Source organism: Gavia stellata, chromosome 11 (genome assembly GCF_030936135.1).
Source record: "Gavia stellata isolate bGavSte3 chromosome 11, bGavSte3.hap2, whole genome shotgun sequence".
Classification (NCBI taxonomy): domain Eukaryota; kingdom Metazoa; phylum Chordata; class Aves; order Gaviiformes; family Gaviidae; genus Gavia; species Gavia stellata.
In genome coordinates, this window is record NC_082604.1 from 7,048,721 (window position 1) to 7,067,736 (window position 19,016).

Here is a 19,016-nt window from a genome sequence, read left to right on the forward strand (position 1 = left end):
AACATAGCATATAACATATAATGGACGTTAGAATAAGTTAACACACTGTGCAGGTTTAAATTCATTATACACATTAACTTTCATTCCTATAACTGTGCTTCAGTACCCTGAGACTTCATCTACACCAGAAATGTTTATTCCCCTAGACAGAAAGGCTTTTTCCATGTTAAACAAAAAAGAAAGATGACCTTTTCCTTATACTTGCTTCCATACCTAATTTGAAAGTTATGCTAAAAGTAAAAACCCCACTTTTACTAGTTTGTTTTGTGCCACATACTTGAATAAGAAAACCCAAACCTACTGGTTTATCCTTATGAGTGTCTTCATTATTATTTCCTGTGCTGTCACTGGAGGATGCCACACTCATTAACTGCTCATGTGAACCATTGCTACCTAGACTTCCATAGCCACTGGATCCACTGTTGTGTACAGGCTGTTAACAACAAAAAAATATATGTACACACACATATCTCAGCACACCAGCTTTAAACAAAACTGAAATTGTTACCAGTAATTCCATGTGAGGAACAAAGGATTTATTTTAGATTTGGGGTTTTTTATGAGGACTCCATAGCTGCATGAAATCCTTAAAATACCAATTGGAGCTTTAACACACTTCAGTGAGTCTTGTCTGGTAATCATGAGTGTAAGTAATTTCCAGGATTGTAGCCAGAAATTCCAGTACAGTAGTAGACAGCTAAACAAAACGTCACACAAAGATAAATGCCCTTTCTTCAGTGGGAAATGAAAAGGGTAACATTAAAACATGCTGTACCTGCAATAATAGCCGATATATTTGCTCAGTGATTTCCTGAACACTGGGATGAAGGATTCTATCCTCTGTATAGTTGGGAGCAGCAAAGACGTCTTCATTTAAGGGACCCCTGCATAAACCAAACATATCCCAGCTCATTACAAAATGCAAGTACTTCAATCACAGAGAGACCACAACTTCAATGTACCATCTATATATAATAAACAGAATCTGATGCTTATTCTATTGCATCTACAACCTTTGAATCTGATAAAATATGTACCTTTACTCACTTGGAGCATGACTTCCCTCTTCTGAAGCAATCTTGACAGTATTGGCAGAATTTGAAGGACTTAAAATTTCTTTTTAAAGCTGTTACTACATCACAAAACCCAAATTTAAAAAGGAAGCAATCTGTATGTGTGATTTTCTTTTTCCCCCCTGAAAATTCCTTATGTCTTTCTTAACGATCACTATGTAAATCTGAGGGGAGGGAATAAATAAATAAATAAATCTTTAAAAGTCCCAGCAGTTTATTGACTTACGTCCTAACTTTGTGTCTTCCAATAATAAATGAAACTTTTCGACTCCAAGGGTTGATGAAACTGGACCAGCTAGTGTCCATGGTTATATAATCTCCATTTCTAGTGCAAAACCTGATTGGTGAATAGTCAAAAGGCTGTCCTCCATACTGAAGTACTGTAACGAACAATTCAAAAAGGAAATTTCAGATTAGTATTTGCACAATTCTACTTAATGATTCAGGATTCTACAATGAATTGCAAAGGAAGATGATGATACTTGAAGGAACAAATACCAGATACGTATATACACTTAGAAATGCTGGGCTAGCAGAATAAGTAATTTACTGGACTATGTCAAGAAAACCACCTTCAGAACACAACAAGCTAAAGATGACTGAAGAAACAGCTTTACATTTTCAAAGTTTAACAAGTTAACATTGCCAGAATGGCTCTTATTTTCTTCTCCATGAAATAAGAAATACTTCCATTTGAAGTATGACAACTTCTGTCATTGCATTCAAGAAAATTTTCTTTATGTATGAAATATTCATTTACAGTCAATTTGTTTACAGCAGACATATGCTTCATATCAAATATGAAATTGAGTGATTTCTCATTTTCATCTATTTGCGTTAAGAATCAAGTTGTAAAGTATTTACTCACAGTAAAATTCATAGTCACAATTAATTTTTGCCTCCTACTTGCTGAGGTCTTTGTAGTCATTATTATTAATGTTTAGGAAAAAAAATGGTATTTCTGCCACAGTAAGAGACTACATACTTTTTTTGTGAATTGCTAGCATTAAGGGTCTGTCATTTGGGTGAAGATGCACCAAGACTGGTGTTCCTATTAAGTCCTGAGGTAGGTATCCCAACAGAGGTACTGCTCTGGGGAAAGAAAAACAAAGAAAAAAAATAAGTCAAGTGGAATAAATGTATATTTAATCTTTAAAATGTTTCCATTTTAAGTTTTATTTGCTCTTTTTCCTATAAAGAGAATGAATAATTTTAAGTTTAAATTTGGGGAAACAGCAGTGCCAACTTAATAGCAGTAGTACTCTTTGAACAAGGGGGGTTTTGCTTGTTTGTGGAGTGGGGGTTTTTTTTGGTAACTTTATAGAACACCACGATCAGACCAAATCAAGCAGTCTGCTACAGCAGTTCTGTCTTTTCTATGCTGCCTAGCTCCAGAGGATAAATACTTACCCTAGTTTTAACTGAGCATTATGTGATAGTGTGCACGCTGCCCCCCCGGCCCCCGACCAGACCTTTTCCCATAATCCTACTCAAGCAATAGCCACCAATGGTGGTCTTAATGGATGTGTCTGGTCATGATGGATGAATCCAGCTCAGAGTGGATTTGGAGGAGACAGATAACAACACGATAGCCAAGGGCTAATTTATGGCAATGCGTCCACCTAACCACAGTGCTGGTCAATGTCCGACTCAAGCCAAATTTGGAATAAACTAACATCTGCAGTCAGTATGTAAATATGACTATGAGTCAATCGTCTTACCCCCATAAATAGAGAGCAGCCCAAAAGCCCTTTGAGCTCTCCTGCACGGCAGCAGGCTGCACGCCCGGATCTCCCCTTGAGTAGGAACGCCTCTCAAGGTTAAGAGATTCCTTGCCACAACAGATTCTCGGCAAGTGACTAATAGCATGCTGAAACTTTGAAACCTTAGCTAAGTGATATAAAGGATTGATTGCGCATATATAATCCTTTAGACATAAACTGTTGACCAAGTCTGGGACTAAGTCTGGATCCAGCCACACCTAGACTCCTCTCTGGAGGAGGAGTTTAGAAAGCAAGGGGGTCCTCTCTGAACCTCACGACTCAACGGGAGGGTCTCCCTGACAGTTTTGCCTAACCCTGTCCTCTATGCAGTAAATAGTCCAAGTGTACCTTGCCACCAAATCTTGTTAAAACACTGTCGCATTTACCATTGAACTTTGTTAACTCACTGTTTTATATCAATAAAGTACATTGCTGCTTCTCTCTTACAAGTGAAGTGCACTCTCACTCTACCCACAACACATTAATGAAGTTTAATCTTGTAAAACTCTCATGAAGGTAAATAGTACCCCAACCTATGGGCTACAAGCCAACGGTAAGTATCACAGGATTGCTATAGCTGAACTAGCAACAGAATAGTTGACTAGGACTCAAGAAAAATTTCTCACAGGCAGGTTAAGAGTTCAACTCATAGAAGAGCTGCAAGGAAGCAAGCTTACTAATTAAAATAGAGAATTAATTGTTACTGAATTCCTGTACATTATCAATGACCACTTCTGATGATGTGAACAACTAATTCATGTGATGAAATCATTTTCATTAATCACTTAAAGCATTCATATTAAGGAGAAAGAGTGAAAGTTCACAAATGTCAGTTTGTACTTTACCCTGAAAGCTAACCACCAAAAATATGCTTTGGAAAAAAAAATAATGCATTAAGTCAGTACTACTCAGTAATGTTGAAGAAGTTGCCAGATCACAAGTTATCTTGTAAACTCAAAGCACTGCATACCTTCCCCCCAGCCCCATTCACTGACAAATGCCCAGGAGCAGAAAGATACTCAGGTATCTGAATAGCTTTAATGACTAACTTAGCTGCAGTGCACCACAGACACAGGTTCTGTGTTGCGTTGGAACTCAAAAGTGTTGTGGGACAAACGCCTTCAACATTGCACTTCCAATGACCCACTGGAATTAGATCAGTTCCCCAAAACATCAAACATACCCTTCTGGCAAAGAGGCTGAGATATTCAGGGGAAAATGAGGATAGCAAATAATGCCTTATTATTGAAGCAATTAGTTAAATAATGAGTCTTAAGAGCTTATGGATGATCTAAAGCAACAATTTTACAAAGCTGAAACTGGCATGAAACTCATCAAATCATACCATTTTGACAGATGGACATTTAAAAACACTTCCAAGTTCAAAGCACGTAAGAAAAGTTATGCTGCTAGAGGAGTTTAAAATACTAATCAACTCTGAACAACTTCAGTTAGGACTTCATCAAATAACACTGTAAGAAGTAGAAGAAAACACGACTTTTGGTTTGCATTTTTCCTATTCTTTGCCCCCTGCTTTACGAAAGCCTGGCAAACTCTACATTTCTTTGTGCTGTGACAGAACACCTAACCTAAAAGGGATCAAATTTTAAACTGTTATTTATTAACCTAGTTATAAAGAAAGATGCAAATTCAGTCACTAATATGCAAAAAAAAAATCCCCTACGCATTTTGATACTGATACGAAGCTCACTGGAAGAGTGAGGGATCTAGAATATAAGACCAATGAGTAGAGATTGAGCTGGGCTTGCCTGTTCCAATGAAGAAGAGGCTAAGGGATGATCCAGGAGCTTCCCTCAACTCTGGAGAGACGAGGTTGCAAAGATGGAGTTAAATTTTCTTGGTGATGCCAGACAATAAAACTATAGGCAATGGCCCCAGATTGCAGTCTGGAAAGCTTATGCTGGATGTTAGGAAAAGTTTTTTAACAAAGTGAGTAGTGCAACATAGGAACAGTTTCCCACAGAGATTGTGCAATCTCTCTCCTTGGATGTTTTCAGGCATTATTGAGACAAGGTCACAGCTGACCTAACCTAGAACTGGGCAACGGTTTCATTTCAAGCAAAAGGACGGAACAGAGACCTCCAGCAGTCCCTTCCAACCATCATCTCTGTGATCACATTATGCTGTATTTGAGAATACTTCATTTACTGTCTACTACTAGAGGCAGTACCTCAGCATCATCATGCTTCCTCATAACAAGTAACTCAAAATAATTCAGAGTTTAAGTTAATAAACTCATTTCATGAATGCAAATGCACATATGGCATAAGAATGGCTGATGAGGAGAGGCAGCAAGTTTAGTTTGTGTTTTATAGAATGACATTTAAAGTGTCAAAACAACGTGAATAAGTCTCTTTATATTCTTATTCCTATTAAATAGGAAGCTGCTTTAAATTCATTTACTAAGATCGCTCCACTGTGAACTATATAGAACTCCTTACAGCCATCATAAATGTCAAGAAACAAAATACATTTCAAAGACAAATGTATACAGGAATGATCTACTTAATTTCAGGAAAATATTTATTTTTACTTAACATATTCTGTACAGAGATCCACTTGCAGAGTTAGGACAAATAAGCATTTTTCCAACCCATGAACACATACTGATTACAGAATTAACTTTATTTTATGCAAGTCAGGCAACAGTTTCAGCATTATATTATGAACAATTCTCACTCAACAGCAGGTGTTCAGTTGTGTATTTTTAAATATTAGACTCCGCTTTCTCTAAGCATCTATTGTTTTGTGTATTCCACCTAACCCTGGAGAGCTTAGGAGTAATAAATTGCATATGCATATCTTGGTAAACATTTATCTGGCTGCCAGTGCTCTCAGGAGTTAAATAACTAAAAGCAAAATCAACCACACAAATCACAAAAACAGAAATAAATGAAACAAAGTCCTAACATCAGACCAAGATGTAATCAACCCTGACCGTGAGTGTTCAAAAATGGTATTTGAGAATAAGTGGTAACACCAGACTAACAGGAAAGAAGCTTCCATAGTAGCCATAGAGAAGGGATTTACCGTGCTCACTCCACCCAAGCCCAAGAATAAGGGCAAAGCTCTCCATTTAGTAATCTTGCCATTTCTGTTAAGTGGCTATTGGAAAATAAGTGAGCTGGGGGCGCGTGGAGGAAAGGAAGCTTTACATTGTGCCATTAACCTATCTGAAAAGATAAACCCACCCTGTGAAGTTGCAGTTGGCTTGGAGGACATGTGGGAATGAGGAAGAGAGAAAAATCCATGAAAAGGACAGAACTATACTGGACTAAGTAGTTCTTTTGTCAACTTAAGCTGTTTAGAGAGACTGTATAAAGCATACCACGGAAAAAACAGTTTGTCAGCACTACGTTGTCTTCTATCCTGCAGGAAGCCTTCACACTAAGCCACAATGTCTGCACAAGTTAGTCAAAAATAGCTGTACCTTAAAGTCCAAACTTATCCTCACTGATTAGTCATTGTCTTCTTCTACAGTAATCTCCAACACCTACCTTTTGCAATTCTCTTGTAATAAAAACACTGCAGTAATACTGATGTGCCTGACCTCTCCGCAGATAAATCGTCTCAAAAGTCAAACAGTAATTTTTTTTTTACTTTATTGACTCCAGCTTAGCCAAACTTCCCAATAACCTCCCTTCCCCCAATCCCTCTCTCTCCTGCTGTAGTTAAAGATTTTGCCAAGAACAGCATATTTCTTCAGAAACAAGAAGATTCCCACCCAAAAGATACCACAGAAATCTAAAATTGTCTATTATACTGCTATTCAGTCTGCAGACATCCTCCCCATCTAGACCTACAAAGAAAATTTTAGCGTTCTTGGAATGCTTAAAAACAAGAGGAGGGGAGAATCTCAGAAGTCAGATGCTACTATTGCAGCCAAATTAGTTTTCACTAAGGAGAAAAAAAAAAAATCAAAATCCCACATACAGCATATCAGAAACTATCATAAAGAAAACATCAAGTAAAACAAGGGAAGAGGAAGAGAAAGAAAGGGAAAAGGTGGCCTGTGTTTTCAACTCAGGAACAAGTGAATTCTCTTGTCAAGCCAAGTCTTCAAAACACTACAATATTCCAAAGTGCATCCCTCTCCTTAAAGCTTGTTAAGACTCCTCCTCAGCCAAGTATGCTCCTAACTCTGAAGTATCTGCCATTCTTTTCATAGATCTCACGTTTCCATCATCTAAACATCCTTTGAAAGGCCCCAGGCAAAAGCAATCCAGAAGACTAAAGGAAAGCTTGCTTTACACCTTAGTTCCTGAACCTCTGCATATGCCTTAAGATCACAGGCAGCATATTTGGTTCTGCTCTGTAATGAGAATACTCACTCCAATCAGCTTCCATGATTGTCAAAGCAATGTGAAGTCTTCAGCCAGTAGAATTTGAGCAGTTTAATACAGACAAAACCAGCAAGAACTATGAAGACTGTAGTTTGAACTGAGAACACAGAAATTTTTTTTTTTTTTTAAAAAGTTCTAACGTTGCATTTAAAAGATACACCTCTAGTTGTATCTGGGCCAGCAGAAAGTGACAGCAGCATATTGTTTGTTATTAATTGGCTCAAACTTAAAACTAAAAACTAAAAACCTCATATAAGTAATGATTATTAGCACGGGAATTTTCCTGACCATGGTTTTCATTCATTATGTCCAGATTTAGCCCAAATGGAAGGAAAACGGAAGAACACGTAGTTAGCAGACAAACAACAGTTTTCCACTTAAATACCACAGTATGTGTTTTCATGCTTACTGAAAATTGGGGGATTTACTTTTCTTGGGTTAAACACTCTTCAGTAGTCACATAATTTTTTAACCCCACACAGACATCTTAATTAAATCCTTAAAATACCCGAAAAGACACTGGATAGCTTGCGTATCAGTAAATTGAAAAAGAGTATTTTTTTTAAGTTACCTTTCATCTACATCCTGGAACAAACAGGTTGGTGTGTGCGTAGTTGTAAAAATTCTTTTGTCAGGAGGAATTCTAGGTGCTGAGAGAAAAATAAAAGCAGATTAACAAGTGGGGTTTTTTGCCTACATAAAATACTTCAAGCAACATGTTTCTATTAAATACTGAGTAAAGTCTAAAAGTCTGCCTAAGAGTATATAGGAAAGCAGCTTGCTAGCTCACAGCCTCTCAGCAAGGACAGAGAACAGAACGAATTATCTTTACTTTAATAAAACTAGAGATCACTGATAATAACTCATATAGTTGGCTTTCTTAGGCTGAAATTCAGTTGTGCTACACCACAAGGAAATTCCTGTAGCAGAACATAGAACAGTTCTTACTTTCAGAGAACCCAATTAGTCTTTGTGCATTCAAGGATTACCTTCATAGCCAGAATGTACTTTTTCTGCAAGCAACACGCAGCAAAGCTGGTCCTCTGCTATTTCCGGATCTTGCACTTTGATAAGGTAAGGAGTCATCCGAAACGGGTGATAGCAAATCTCATTTTCACGCTCCTTTCCCGCACTAATAATTAAAACAGAGTTAATTATTTCAACAGATTCATCTTATGCTAAACACAGTTTTAATTTATCTATTGTAATTTCCTTATGACACAAGGACTGTATGATAGCTGCTAAAATAGCATCCAAGAACTTAACTTTCCAATTTTTTTTTTTTTTTGGTAGAAGAGAACCTAATTCTGATGGCATCCTTTGCATACCAACTGCAATAAAGAATACGTTGTCCTCTCTATTGCCTGAAACAAATTACTTTAAACGGAAGTTTGATGGAAAAAGAAAAACCCACTTTCTAAAACAGATTTCGTTGATCCAATAATCTTAATCCTTGACATTATACCTTTCAGAGGAATGAGTTTATAGTTGTATTTTATGAAGACTGCTATATCCCCTCAGTTTACATAAAGACCTTCTTTTACTCAATATTTATGCCAACTTAAAAAGAACAAAGACTCAGAAGTTCTCACCTATAACAACAGTTGCTTACTCAAGAATCCAAAGCATAGTAATGAAAATAACAACCATTTAGACAGTGACCAAAAAAATTAAAATATTTCAGTTATAGTAAGTTTGTAACAACACAGCTTTATAAAACTAAAGCTTTTGGAACCAACGTTAGTTGGACAAAAAAAAGTCTACAATAACATCAGCAATATCTTTACACTACATCCAATCCAACGCTCTGGAGTGGTGCATTATCTTTACTTTGTTTAAAGTTTACTTGTACCTTAATGATAAGTATTTATTTACTCCAGAAGTAATTAAGTAATGAGATCCACAGTTTTTGTTTTCGGAAATGCTACCAGAGAGGCAATAAGCAACATGAAATCAAATTGCACAAGAAAGAACATGGAGTAAGTTGCTAGCGTTTCCTAAATAAAAGCAACTAAAGGGAGTGGGGGCAGGAAAAGAAGGAAGAAAAGCAAAACCAAAGGAACTGAGTCATCTAGCAACTGCAAAACAGACAAGTCAAGTTACCCTCATGCATCTTTCTCTACAGGACACTTGAGATAAATTTAAGATTAGACGTTAGTCTTCTAGAATGAAGGAGGCTCTGTAGTAGGTGCTGAACAGAACAGTTCAATTAACCTGAACTGAAGACTTTCCATAGCAGTAGGAGATACTTCAGCTTCCTTTATGGTGCAAAGGTCAATATTCACACTGATTAACTTTTAAGATACAACTTCCTGAAATTACTTTGCAGTTTCCTCCGTAGCTTCTAGAAGTTAATCAACTAGGGGACATGCATATGTTTTACCTTATGTTCACATTATGGAAAAGTAAGAAACTTACATACCATATTATTCTTATAAAAGTCAAATACTTTTGTAATGCATGGTTTCATAATATAACACTAAGCTTTATAATACTGTTGTCTTACCTGATGCGACAGAAAAAAGATTTCTCTTCCATGCAATCCTGGGTGGAAGACTCTAGAAATATTAAACATATTTCATAAAAAGTTACAAATTACTACAAGATTATGATATTTAAAAAAAGAATTTTTCCTTAAATGACAAAGGCTGAATTCTTTTAAAAAGTTTACGTCCCCTGAAGTCTGCGTACATATTTGCTAAACAACGTACTTCATAAGCAACTAAACCTGAATACCACTCAGATTCTGAGACTGCTGTGTGAATCACAGCTGCTTGCTTGTTAAGTCTTCTGCCAAAAACATATCTAAACAGTTCTCCAGTTTGAGCTGTTTACTCTTATCAGCTTTTCCACTGTACTTTATAGAGCTGACCAAAAATGTTTGATTATCTGGGACCCTAAAATTGGACCTTCTTCCTAGAAAGGCACTCAGACAGCCAGATCATCAAATCCACTTACCACCCCTCCTCCCACCTCCACCCCACCCCCACACCAGCCAAAAAAAGAGAATTTTTCATGAAGGCTTCCTCTCACCTTTTAAGCCTATTTCCCTCCTTTTCCAGAGTAGCCACAGACTGTTTTTCAAGGCAAGCTCTGGTCTTTCAAGGACCTCATGGCACAATACTTTTGGATATTATATTCTATGGCAGCTGATACATGGGATAGTGTGCATAGTTCTACTTACTGCATTTTTGAAATTTGAAGCTATGCACAAACATAATAAAATTACAGAAAACATTTCAGAAAAAAATGCATAATTGAGTAAGATCTGTAATTAGGATCACATGGTCAGAAATCACCCTTGCCCTGTTTTGAGCCAGAGGTTGGACTAGAGGCTTCACAAGGTCTCTTCCTACCTGCTTTATGTATGCATTACTTACTATACATTTATTGATAATTATTTTTTTCAGATTAAATATGGTTCACAGTCTGACTTAACTTAATAGACTTAGTATACAATGGATTGGAATTTCAAAGATTTAGAGCAGACCTTGAATTTCAAGTATTTGGTTAAAATAGTTGGCAGCTATTTCTCAGTTCTTAACAGCTGTAGCTACATTAGCGAAACAATCCTCCCACAAACCAGTATCAAGTGCCCTAAGATGTCTGATCCTTCACCATTAGCATGTCTAATGTAATTTTTCTAAGGCTAAAAGAATAGAGATATGATTACACTTGCTGAATGCACAGTGAGGTTAGCTGAAGTACATCTTTCTACACTGTAATCAAGGTGTCCAGTATTCAAATCATAGCCATTTTAAAAGGAAGAAGGCAGAATAGTATCAACCTTATATCTGAAGAAAAGAAATTTTAAAGAAAAATTGCAGTCATTTGATTGCTAGTAAAAGTGGAAAGCAAACCTACCATTTGGTATGAATACTAACTTTCTTTTCATTCATCATTTGGACGAAAGGGGCACAAGAACCAATAAGCAATGACATTCAGAAGACTTTTAGCCAAAAGATAAGCCTTGCTGATTCATAAGTGTGTTACACATCTAGTATTTTTCAGAGATGTTCTAATAATGCATCTGTGTTACACCCTCAAAAAGTGATGGACAAGGATGGAAGGATATTAAAAATCAGTTCAAGTACTTGCATTTGCGTGACTGAAATAAGGTCAGAGAAATACCTGCTGTTGAGAACACTCACCAGCTCTATTGCAAATATTCCACGATGGTAATCTGTATGGGGTAGTAGAAGTATAGAACACACTGACATCCTGAGGTGCCAAGAACTCCACAAATTTGGCATTTTTAAAATAACCCCTCTTACAGCGGAGAATAGAAGCAGCTTGATCAGAGATGTACAATATTTTCCCAGTAATCAAAGAAACTGCTACAGCAAACATATCCTAAAACCAAAAATCTCAAATTATTTAGACAGTTTAAAACATTCTTCAATCCAGTATGTATTTCTTAGAAAAACTCTTAAGATATAAAAGCATTAATAAGTTCAAAATAAAAAAATCAGGAAATAGTGTTAAACCACGTCTGTTTAGGAAGCAATAAAATAAAAATCAACCTACTTATGAAGTAGACAGACAGTACACTTTTTGAGCTATGAAATACGAATAATACACTAGCATCTTACCAGGTTACAAGCTATAAATATCATTGCCTAAAATTTTATGATGCAGAATGAATTTATGAATTAAGAATTAAAGAGCTTCCAGCTATAAACCCGCACATTTTCCTTGTGCTTGCTACAGGCATATTTTACGTTCATGAAATTCAACTGTTTTGTGAAAGCCTGTTTACGTTAGCTTGTCCATCCACTGCAAAAATGAAGAAAGTGTTCTACACCACTTGGTAAAACAATGAGTAGACAGGTGGAAAAAAAAAAGTCCCACACAACCATACACACACTCCACTTGTATCATTTTACTTTGTTTTTCTTCTTGACACAGAAGAGTTTCCTGCGTCATAACCTTTAGTGCTCTATCCACTAACACTATACACAAAGTTAAGAGCTGTCGTCAGAACACCAGTTTCACAAACTCAGATGCTTCAGATCAATTGAACAATGACGATGATGATATTTGGCTGAAGTTCTCAGTTGTACTCTATTGAGACTTCCTATTATTTTACCTTGTGGGCAACCTTTACTATTCATAGATACAGCAAAACCCACCTACTTCAAGCTAGGGAACATCCCCCATCATGCCATTATTTTATTGATTTCAGAACTTCATACATTCAGGCAGAGGCTTCAGGAAAAAACAAAATAGTGGAAGGTAGTCTAATAAGTTTAGATGCAATTCTTTTTTTGAAGACTCCATAATACACCCTTAAAACACTGGGAATGCGGAAAACAAATAATAATAAAAAAATATCATTCAGACTATCATTTTACTGATAAAAACTCCATTGATCGCCATAGCTGTTCTTATCTAGACAAGACGACACAGTATCACTGGATCACATAGTAAGCCTATACGACTTGCAAAGACTAGACAAATACCGCAGAAGAGAACACAACAAACAGCGATTCCAACACTTTCATCACTTTTCAGTCACACTAACACAAAGAACTCGTGAAACAGCAAATAACCCCTACTAATAAGGATAAGCTGAAATGATTCACAGTGTGCCCTGACTAAAATTTGTAAAGAGTTACTCTCCAACTTCAGCAGATGTTCTAAAATGAAAACTAATGATGTCTCCCAGTGCATTATATCACATTGGTGTTGAGATATGTCACACTATCATCTCTAAGCATGAGGTACAATTCAGAGGACCAAGGAGTTTAGACTACTTACTTCCCACCTAACTGACAGAAAAAAGCTTAGATCAAGGTGCTATTGGCAAACTCTGTGAAGGCTCAGAGTTTCTACTCTACATCCCCTGGAAGGCAAAAGCCAGCTTCTTCAGCTTACTGGCCTAGCTACCAACTCTTACCTTGTAAAAAGAAGGCATGCCTGAGAATTCCAGTTCTAGAAAACATTTTCAGTACACACTGTAGACTTGGGTCACCATACTCACCGCATTTTTCATTATGTATTCTGAGGTTATAGTCTCCACTTCTTCTACCGTGTAAGATGACACATTGAGTCCAGCAGGCTGGGATTCATTAATCATCAACAACTGGTAATATTCCTCATTGGCTACATGAGAACATTAAACAACTTATAGTCAGAATTAAAAATCTCATCAATAAACATCCAGCCTGGAAGTGGTAAATGAACAAAACCTTTTTTGGCATAAGCACATAATGGGCAGTTGGGAAATCAAGGTACTACTCCAGATTAGTTTTTCCTTGTAGAGCTTCCTCATCAGTAACCCAAATAAATTTACCCATCTTAATATACCCATATGTATGTGAACATATATTTTGGTCTATTTGGCAGTTCAAGTAGTATGAAATTGTAAGTTGTTTCAAATTAATTTTTAACTCAACAAATATCAGTAAAATATCTAGCATCTAGAAAGCTGCTTTAACTCCCAAAGGAACACAAGTTAACAGAGCCAACAAATGGGAACAATGAAAACATCTGTTTAGTGAAGTTTTCAAACATAATAAACTTAGCTTTACACAGACAACCACATTTAACTTCCTATTTTAAATGTTTAATTTTATCCAGGTTGGCATTATCTAGGTAAGTATCATAATTGATTACCTTTAACTTGTTTAATGCTTTTAAGGGCATATTTCAACGTTGTTAGGACACTAGATTTGCCTTTAATTCTCTTTTCAGAGGGAAGGTGAGCTTTCAGCTCTTGTAATGTTTTCAGCAATTCCTTTTGTGTTTTGGCTTTAGTGGACTGCTCACTACTGTAAGATTAAAGACAAAAAAATAAAATGTCACTTGAATGCTTGAAGTGACACACCATCCTCATAAAAGCCCAAATATACTCTCACATACCTAAATTTGTACAGCTAGCCACATTAACTTTTCCAGTATTTAGTATCAACATTCAGATCTTACAATAATTCTTAAATTAGCTAGAATAATTTAAAATGAAAGATTTACCACAACCTGAAGTCTTATTATAAAATGTACCCTGTATGTGCAACAGTACATATACCCAAGCACCAGAGAACTTTTTTTTTTGCCACAGCCTCCCTCCTCCCTTTTTAGTGGTATTTTCCTTAGTTCCTTTCAAATTCAAACTCATAGAAATGTTCAAGGACTTCAAAGGAGAGAAGCAGGAGGTCCATTCAAGTCTTCACCTCCTGTTCGAGCAGGTTCTCATAAGAAAGGTCCCTGAAAAGGGAATGGCAGTGGGAGAGCATCAAATTAACAAAACAAATGGAGAAATCCTTGGAACAACCCAGTTAAGCATGACAATACATTAAATAAGATAAGGAAACTTGACTAAATATGTAGGATAAAGAATCAGAGGAGGCTGGAGAGAGAAATTGCATTTGTATTTCTCAGGTGCACATTCACAAGCGCTGTCTCAGTGTAGAAGGTCAAACTACAGAGATTATCAGTGCCAACGTGCCAGCATCAAAATTATTGCCCTCCTTTGCGGTTCCTGATATCTCTCCCCATTATTAAGAGCTGCTGACAAAATCAAAAAGGAAGAGAAAAGGAGGTAAGAGAAGGGAGGGGGAGGATGACAAAGATGGGTGGCAGGTGGATAGGAAGCAGTTAAAATGAAAAATCACCTTGTCTTTTCTCATTGGAGTAGATTTTAAAAGCTAATCAGTCACAACAATCAAAAGAATTCTAGCACTTTTCTTAAACCTTCCTGAAAATAAATTCTTCCCCATCAAAAGGAAGGTGGTCTCTTAGCACCTGATTGTCATGGCTGGTAGTCTCTAAGAAGTCACCCTAAGAACCACTGTAGAAACAATGGTTTTAGCAACTGCACTGCCCTGTCTGAAGTGCTCAATAAAGTGGCTTCAGCTTCCAGGTAATTTTCAAGAGGATTTCTGAACATTTTTCTGGGAAGTTTGAAAAGTTCTTCATGTAGATCAATCATCTGACAGGTGTTGGGTGTACTTCACCAAAAATGCTTGGAAAGTGACAAAGCTGGCTTGTGCTAGAGAATACACATTGTTCTTGCTTACATCACAAGGTACTACGAGAAACATAGCATTCACTTAATCAGTGGTCATTTTGTACTGAGAAATAATGGCAAGGGATAAGACAAAAGAGTATAGTACTCCCTTGGGAAACATTATGTTCATGCTGTATATCGAAATCACATCTACAACGTGGCTTGACAGTTTGGACTGATGCAATCAAACAGGGCCTTGTTAATACAAGAACCCCCTACACTAGCTGTAGGGAGGAAGAAAGGGGGGAAAGATTATGAAATAACTGAGCATACTGCTGGTTTCGTACTCTCCGAGCATGCTTCATGAGAGTGGTCAGACTCTTTTGCAAGAAAAGAAACCTTTCCAAATTAGCCTACAGCAGCAGCAAATACAGAAGATGGACCTCCTGGAACTCAAAAATGTTTTTCCAAAGATCAGTAGCATCAGGCACAGTAGCCAACCACAGGGGAGGCTTGACTTGCAGAGGACAGACCAAACAAGTTCTAGAAAGATAGGAGCTTTCCATTTTGCTTTATTCAGACAGTGAATTGGAAAGATACCTACAGATATTAAATTAAGCAGTTGGTTGGTGCCGATATTGAATCCAAAGCCCAGCAGTCTTTGAATCGAAGACTAAACATATAGCTTATCAGCTTATTTTCTCTTTAAAGATCACTCTCTAGATATCCTCAGTCTCCTATTCCCAGAAGATGATTAGATTCTGCTCCATAACCCTCTAGCACTGTGCCTGACAGCTGGGGAAAACGCTGTATCATCTGGATTCCTATTTATTTCTGAGCAGAGAGCTATTAATGAGATTTAAAATAAAGCCATATCAGAAAACCTGCAATAAGTAACCCTCCAAAAATCCTGCAGTGAAGAAAATAAAATCAATAAGAAAGGAAGATTAAGAAATGTCTTTGGTTTACTCTGTCTTTGATACTAAGCAACATGAACTCCAGAACTCAATTTCCTCTTGAAAATACAGCATGGAACGAGATCTCCAGGTGCCCGCAAGGCAGACACAGACAGTAAGTTCATCAAGCACCAAATGGTGCAAAGGGGTAATTTTAATTTACCACTTCTCTAAGAACTGCATCAGGTGGAAACACTTTCAGGTAGGTACATGTAGATAGGGGTCCTAATATCAGCATGCTATAGGCTGGATATCCTTGATCTGCTCAGGATCAGGTTTTGGTCTCCTGATCAGAAGCTGACTTTAAAAAAAAAAAAAAAAATACAGCAGGGCACTCTGAAGTGTCCAGATTTGAGCCTTCAATGCCACCAGGTTTCTCAAGGCTATCAGGGTCAGAAGCAGAGTTCATACAAAGGGATTCCTGCAGCTGATGTTGGTTTATCCTTACAGACTTGAGGCTTGAATCCTGGCGAATGGAACACAGGAGAGGCAGATGATATGGCTGCTGGACATCAGAACACATCCAACTCAGTGGGTGAATTCTGATGTTAAAACACTACTAGGTTGTCCCCAGCAAGGGCTTCAGACTAAGTTCTGAAGAGCAAGAAATTTAAAGAAAAGCTTCAAAAAAACCAAACCTCTAGAGCTGAAGCAATATTCAAAGTGAACCACAAAAATAAAATTACAGAGTTAAGCTACCAAATCAAAACGAAGTATGATGATGTGAAAGGTTATTGCACAACTTGCATGGAACAGCAACAAAAAGCTCTAATTCAACCAAGCGGTTAATAGGACATGCTACTGACTGTGGACAGGAAGAGAATCAGAGATAGGATTTTCTTGTGTACTCCTCCAGGTTTAGCCAAAAGACAACAAAACCAAAACACAACACTATTTCGTTTTCAGCATTTAGCATTACATACATGCAAATTACTGAAAATATATGCACATTAATTTACCTGCATCCACTGCTAGACTGATTGTGTTCAGAGTTTGCAATCATCAGACTAAATGCATTTGAGCTTGAACTAGAATCAGGAAAGACAGAAAGAGGTTAATATCAGTAAATCTAACAAACAACTTTTAGTTCATTTTAGCTTCACATTTTCCTATTAATGACTGGCTATCTAGGGAAAAAAAAGCTTTAAAAGCTTCTGCCTGGTACAACAAATGGAAACTATAGCTGTTACACATTTGTCTAAGAAGGTTCTTTTACTGTAGCTTTACTCTGTACGCTAAGCTATTATTTACAAGATGAAAATAGCACAGTTGCATCCTTACACATAAAAACAGACCAACACTTTTTGATGTACAATTATAGAAGTTGGTTTACAAGAATACATATAAGTAAGGCCAATTAAACACACAATGATGAGAAGAAAGAATCAAATTAATCTGGCCCCACAGAACACTAGAGACCGCCTCTTTACGAGTTATAATATATTACACAATTTACATCATACAAGAGCACAAGTTAACTAGTGGAAAAGAACACTCAGCTTCAATCTGAAAATACACTTTATACTGTAGTTATTATTCAGAAATTAGATTCAAATGGAAAAAGCCTTCAGTGACAAAAATGAAAATGAAATTTATTTAATATTAGCTACTACCTTTTATGACAGTCTGAAGATTCCATGAGCATTGCTGGATCTTTCCCATTTTCATCAGACTCATGGCCATGAGAATCATGCCCACTCGAGTAATTTTCATTTGTGTCATTTCCACTGAAATCATTTCCACTGGATCCACTGCTCATTTCAATATCTTCCTGAAGAACTTCATGAGAGTGTTCAGGCTTTGTCTGAATTTCTGAATCTTCAGCTATCATCTGGCTATGGTTATTTCCAAGTCCAGAATAATCACTCATTTTCTGTTGCTCTTTTGAAGAGAATGATGAAGAAATGTTTTCACTGATACCAGGTTGCTGCTCTGGGTTCTGCTCCTCAGTGCTAGAGTAGAACCCTCTGAACTTGATAGAGTCCATGGGACACTCATTAGAAACACCACCAAGATCAAGAGCAAATCAAGCCATATTCAGAATTTTCTCTCTGTACAAATTCTGTTTCGAAGTACAGACCCACAAATCTGAGGAGAAAGGGAAGAAAGAAAATAATTATTTTCTTGTTTGTTTTTGCTTACAAACTGGAATTTTCACTGACTGATGAAATTAAATTGATATTCATGGTTAATATATTAAACTTTTCACTGCTGAAATACTGAAGTTAAATATAATCACAAATCTAACAATGTTTTATCATAGAAAAGGTATTTATTTTTTAGTAAAAACCCACACAAAAAGAGGAAGTGGAATAAACATGAAAAACTCCTTAAAAGTTTAAATATTCAGTTGTTTTCTATCCTCCGACTTAATACTTGACAGTTTTACTGCCTGGATTTGGACAATAGCTATTATTATTTTCAGCAAAACCACTCCCCTGGCTTCCAGTTTACCCTGATGAACAAAAAGATTCCATTCAGTCATCAGAGGATTCCTTACTTTGTTTGGAGGTTGTTTGGGTTTTGGGTTGTTTGGTTTTTGGTTTTTTTTTTTGTTTGGGTTGTTTTTTTTTTCTTTTTCATACATAATGGTGTTTTTTTCTTTTAAGATCAGTTCTGCCATTTTGACCAATTCTTCATTTCTTTCTTTGTACAAGAGCCGTGTAGGTAGATAGATTGAACGTACAATAGGAACAGGGAAACTAAGTACACAAACCCGCCTATTTATCAAGAACAAAAATTCTAAGACACAAATAAGCCTGAGAATAATTTTATCCACTGATTACCACCAATTTGGGGGTGTGTGTAAAAATTCTGCATTATTAGAGAAGTAAGCTTAAAACAAAAAAAATCCTGCTTTCAAAGCAAATTCTAATGCACCGGGCTCAAAAATCAGAGTGTATATGGAAGTG

General features: G+C 36.7%; 1 protein-coding gene across 1 annotated transcript in view; it reads right to left on the reverse strand.

Annotated features, from left to right (window-relative positions):
* Nucleotides 1-18,103, reverse strand: part of PER2 (period circadian regulator 2) — a 34,599-nt gene extending 16,496 nt beyond the window's left edge. The window contains exons 1-12 of the mRNA XM_059822509.1: nt 17,718-18,103; nt 17,064-17,132; nt 13,819-13,973; nt 13,184-13,305; nt 11,352-11,553; nt 9,707-9,758; nt 8,190-8,332; nt 7,772-7,850; nt 2,059-2,165; nt 1,300-1,453; nt 776-884; nt 302-433 (exon numbers count right to left, since the gene is read on the reverse strand). Coding sequence (XP_059678492.1) covers nt 302-433; nt 776-884; nt 1,300-1,453; nt 2,059-2,165; nt 7,772-7,850; nt 8,190-8,332; nt 9,707-9,758; nt 11,352-11,553; nt 13,184-13,305; nt 13,819-13,973; nt 17,064-17,132; nt 17,718-18,091 — 1,698 coding nt within the window. The 5' untranslated portion in view covers nt 18,092-18,103. The remainder of the gene's footprint in view (nt 1-301; nt 434-775; nt 885-1,299; nt 1,454-2,058; nt 2,166-7,771; nt 7,851-8,189; nt 8,333-9,706; nt 9,759-11,351; nt 11,554-13,183; nt 13,306-13,818; nt 13,974-17,063; nt 17,133-17,717) is intronic.
* Nucleotides 18,104-19,016: the final 913 nt, after the last annotated feature.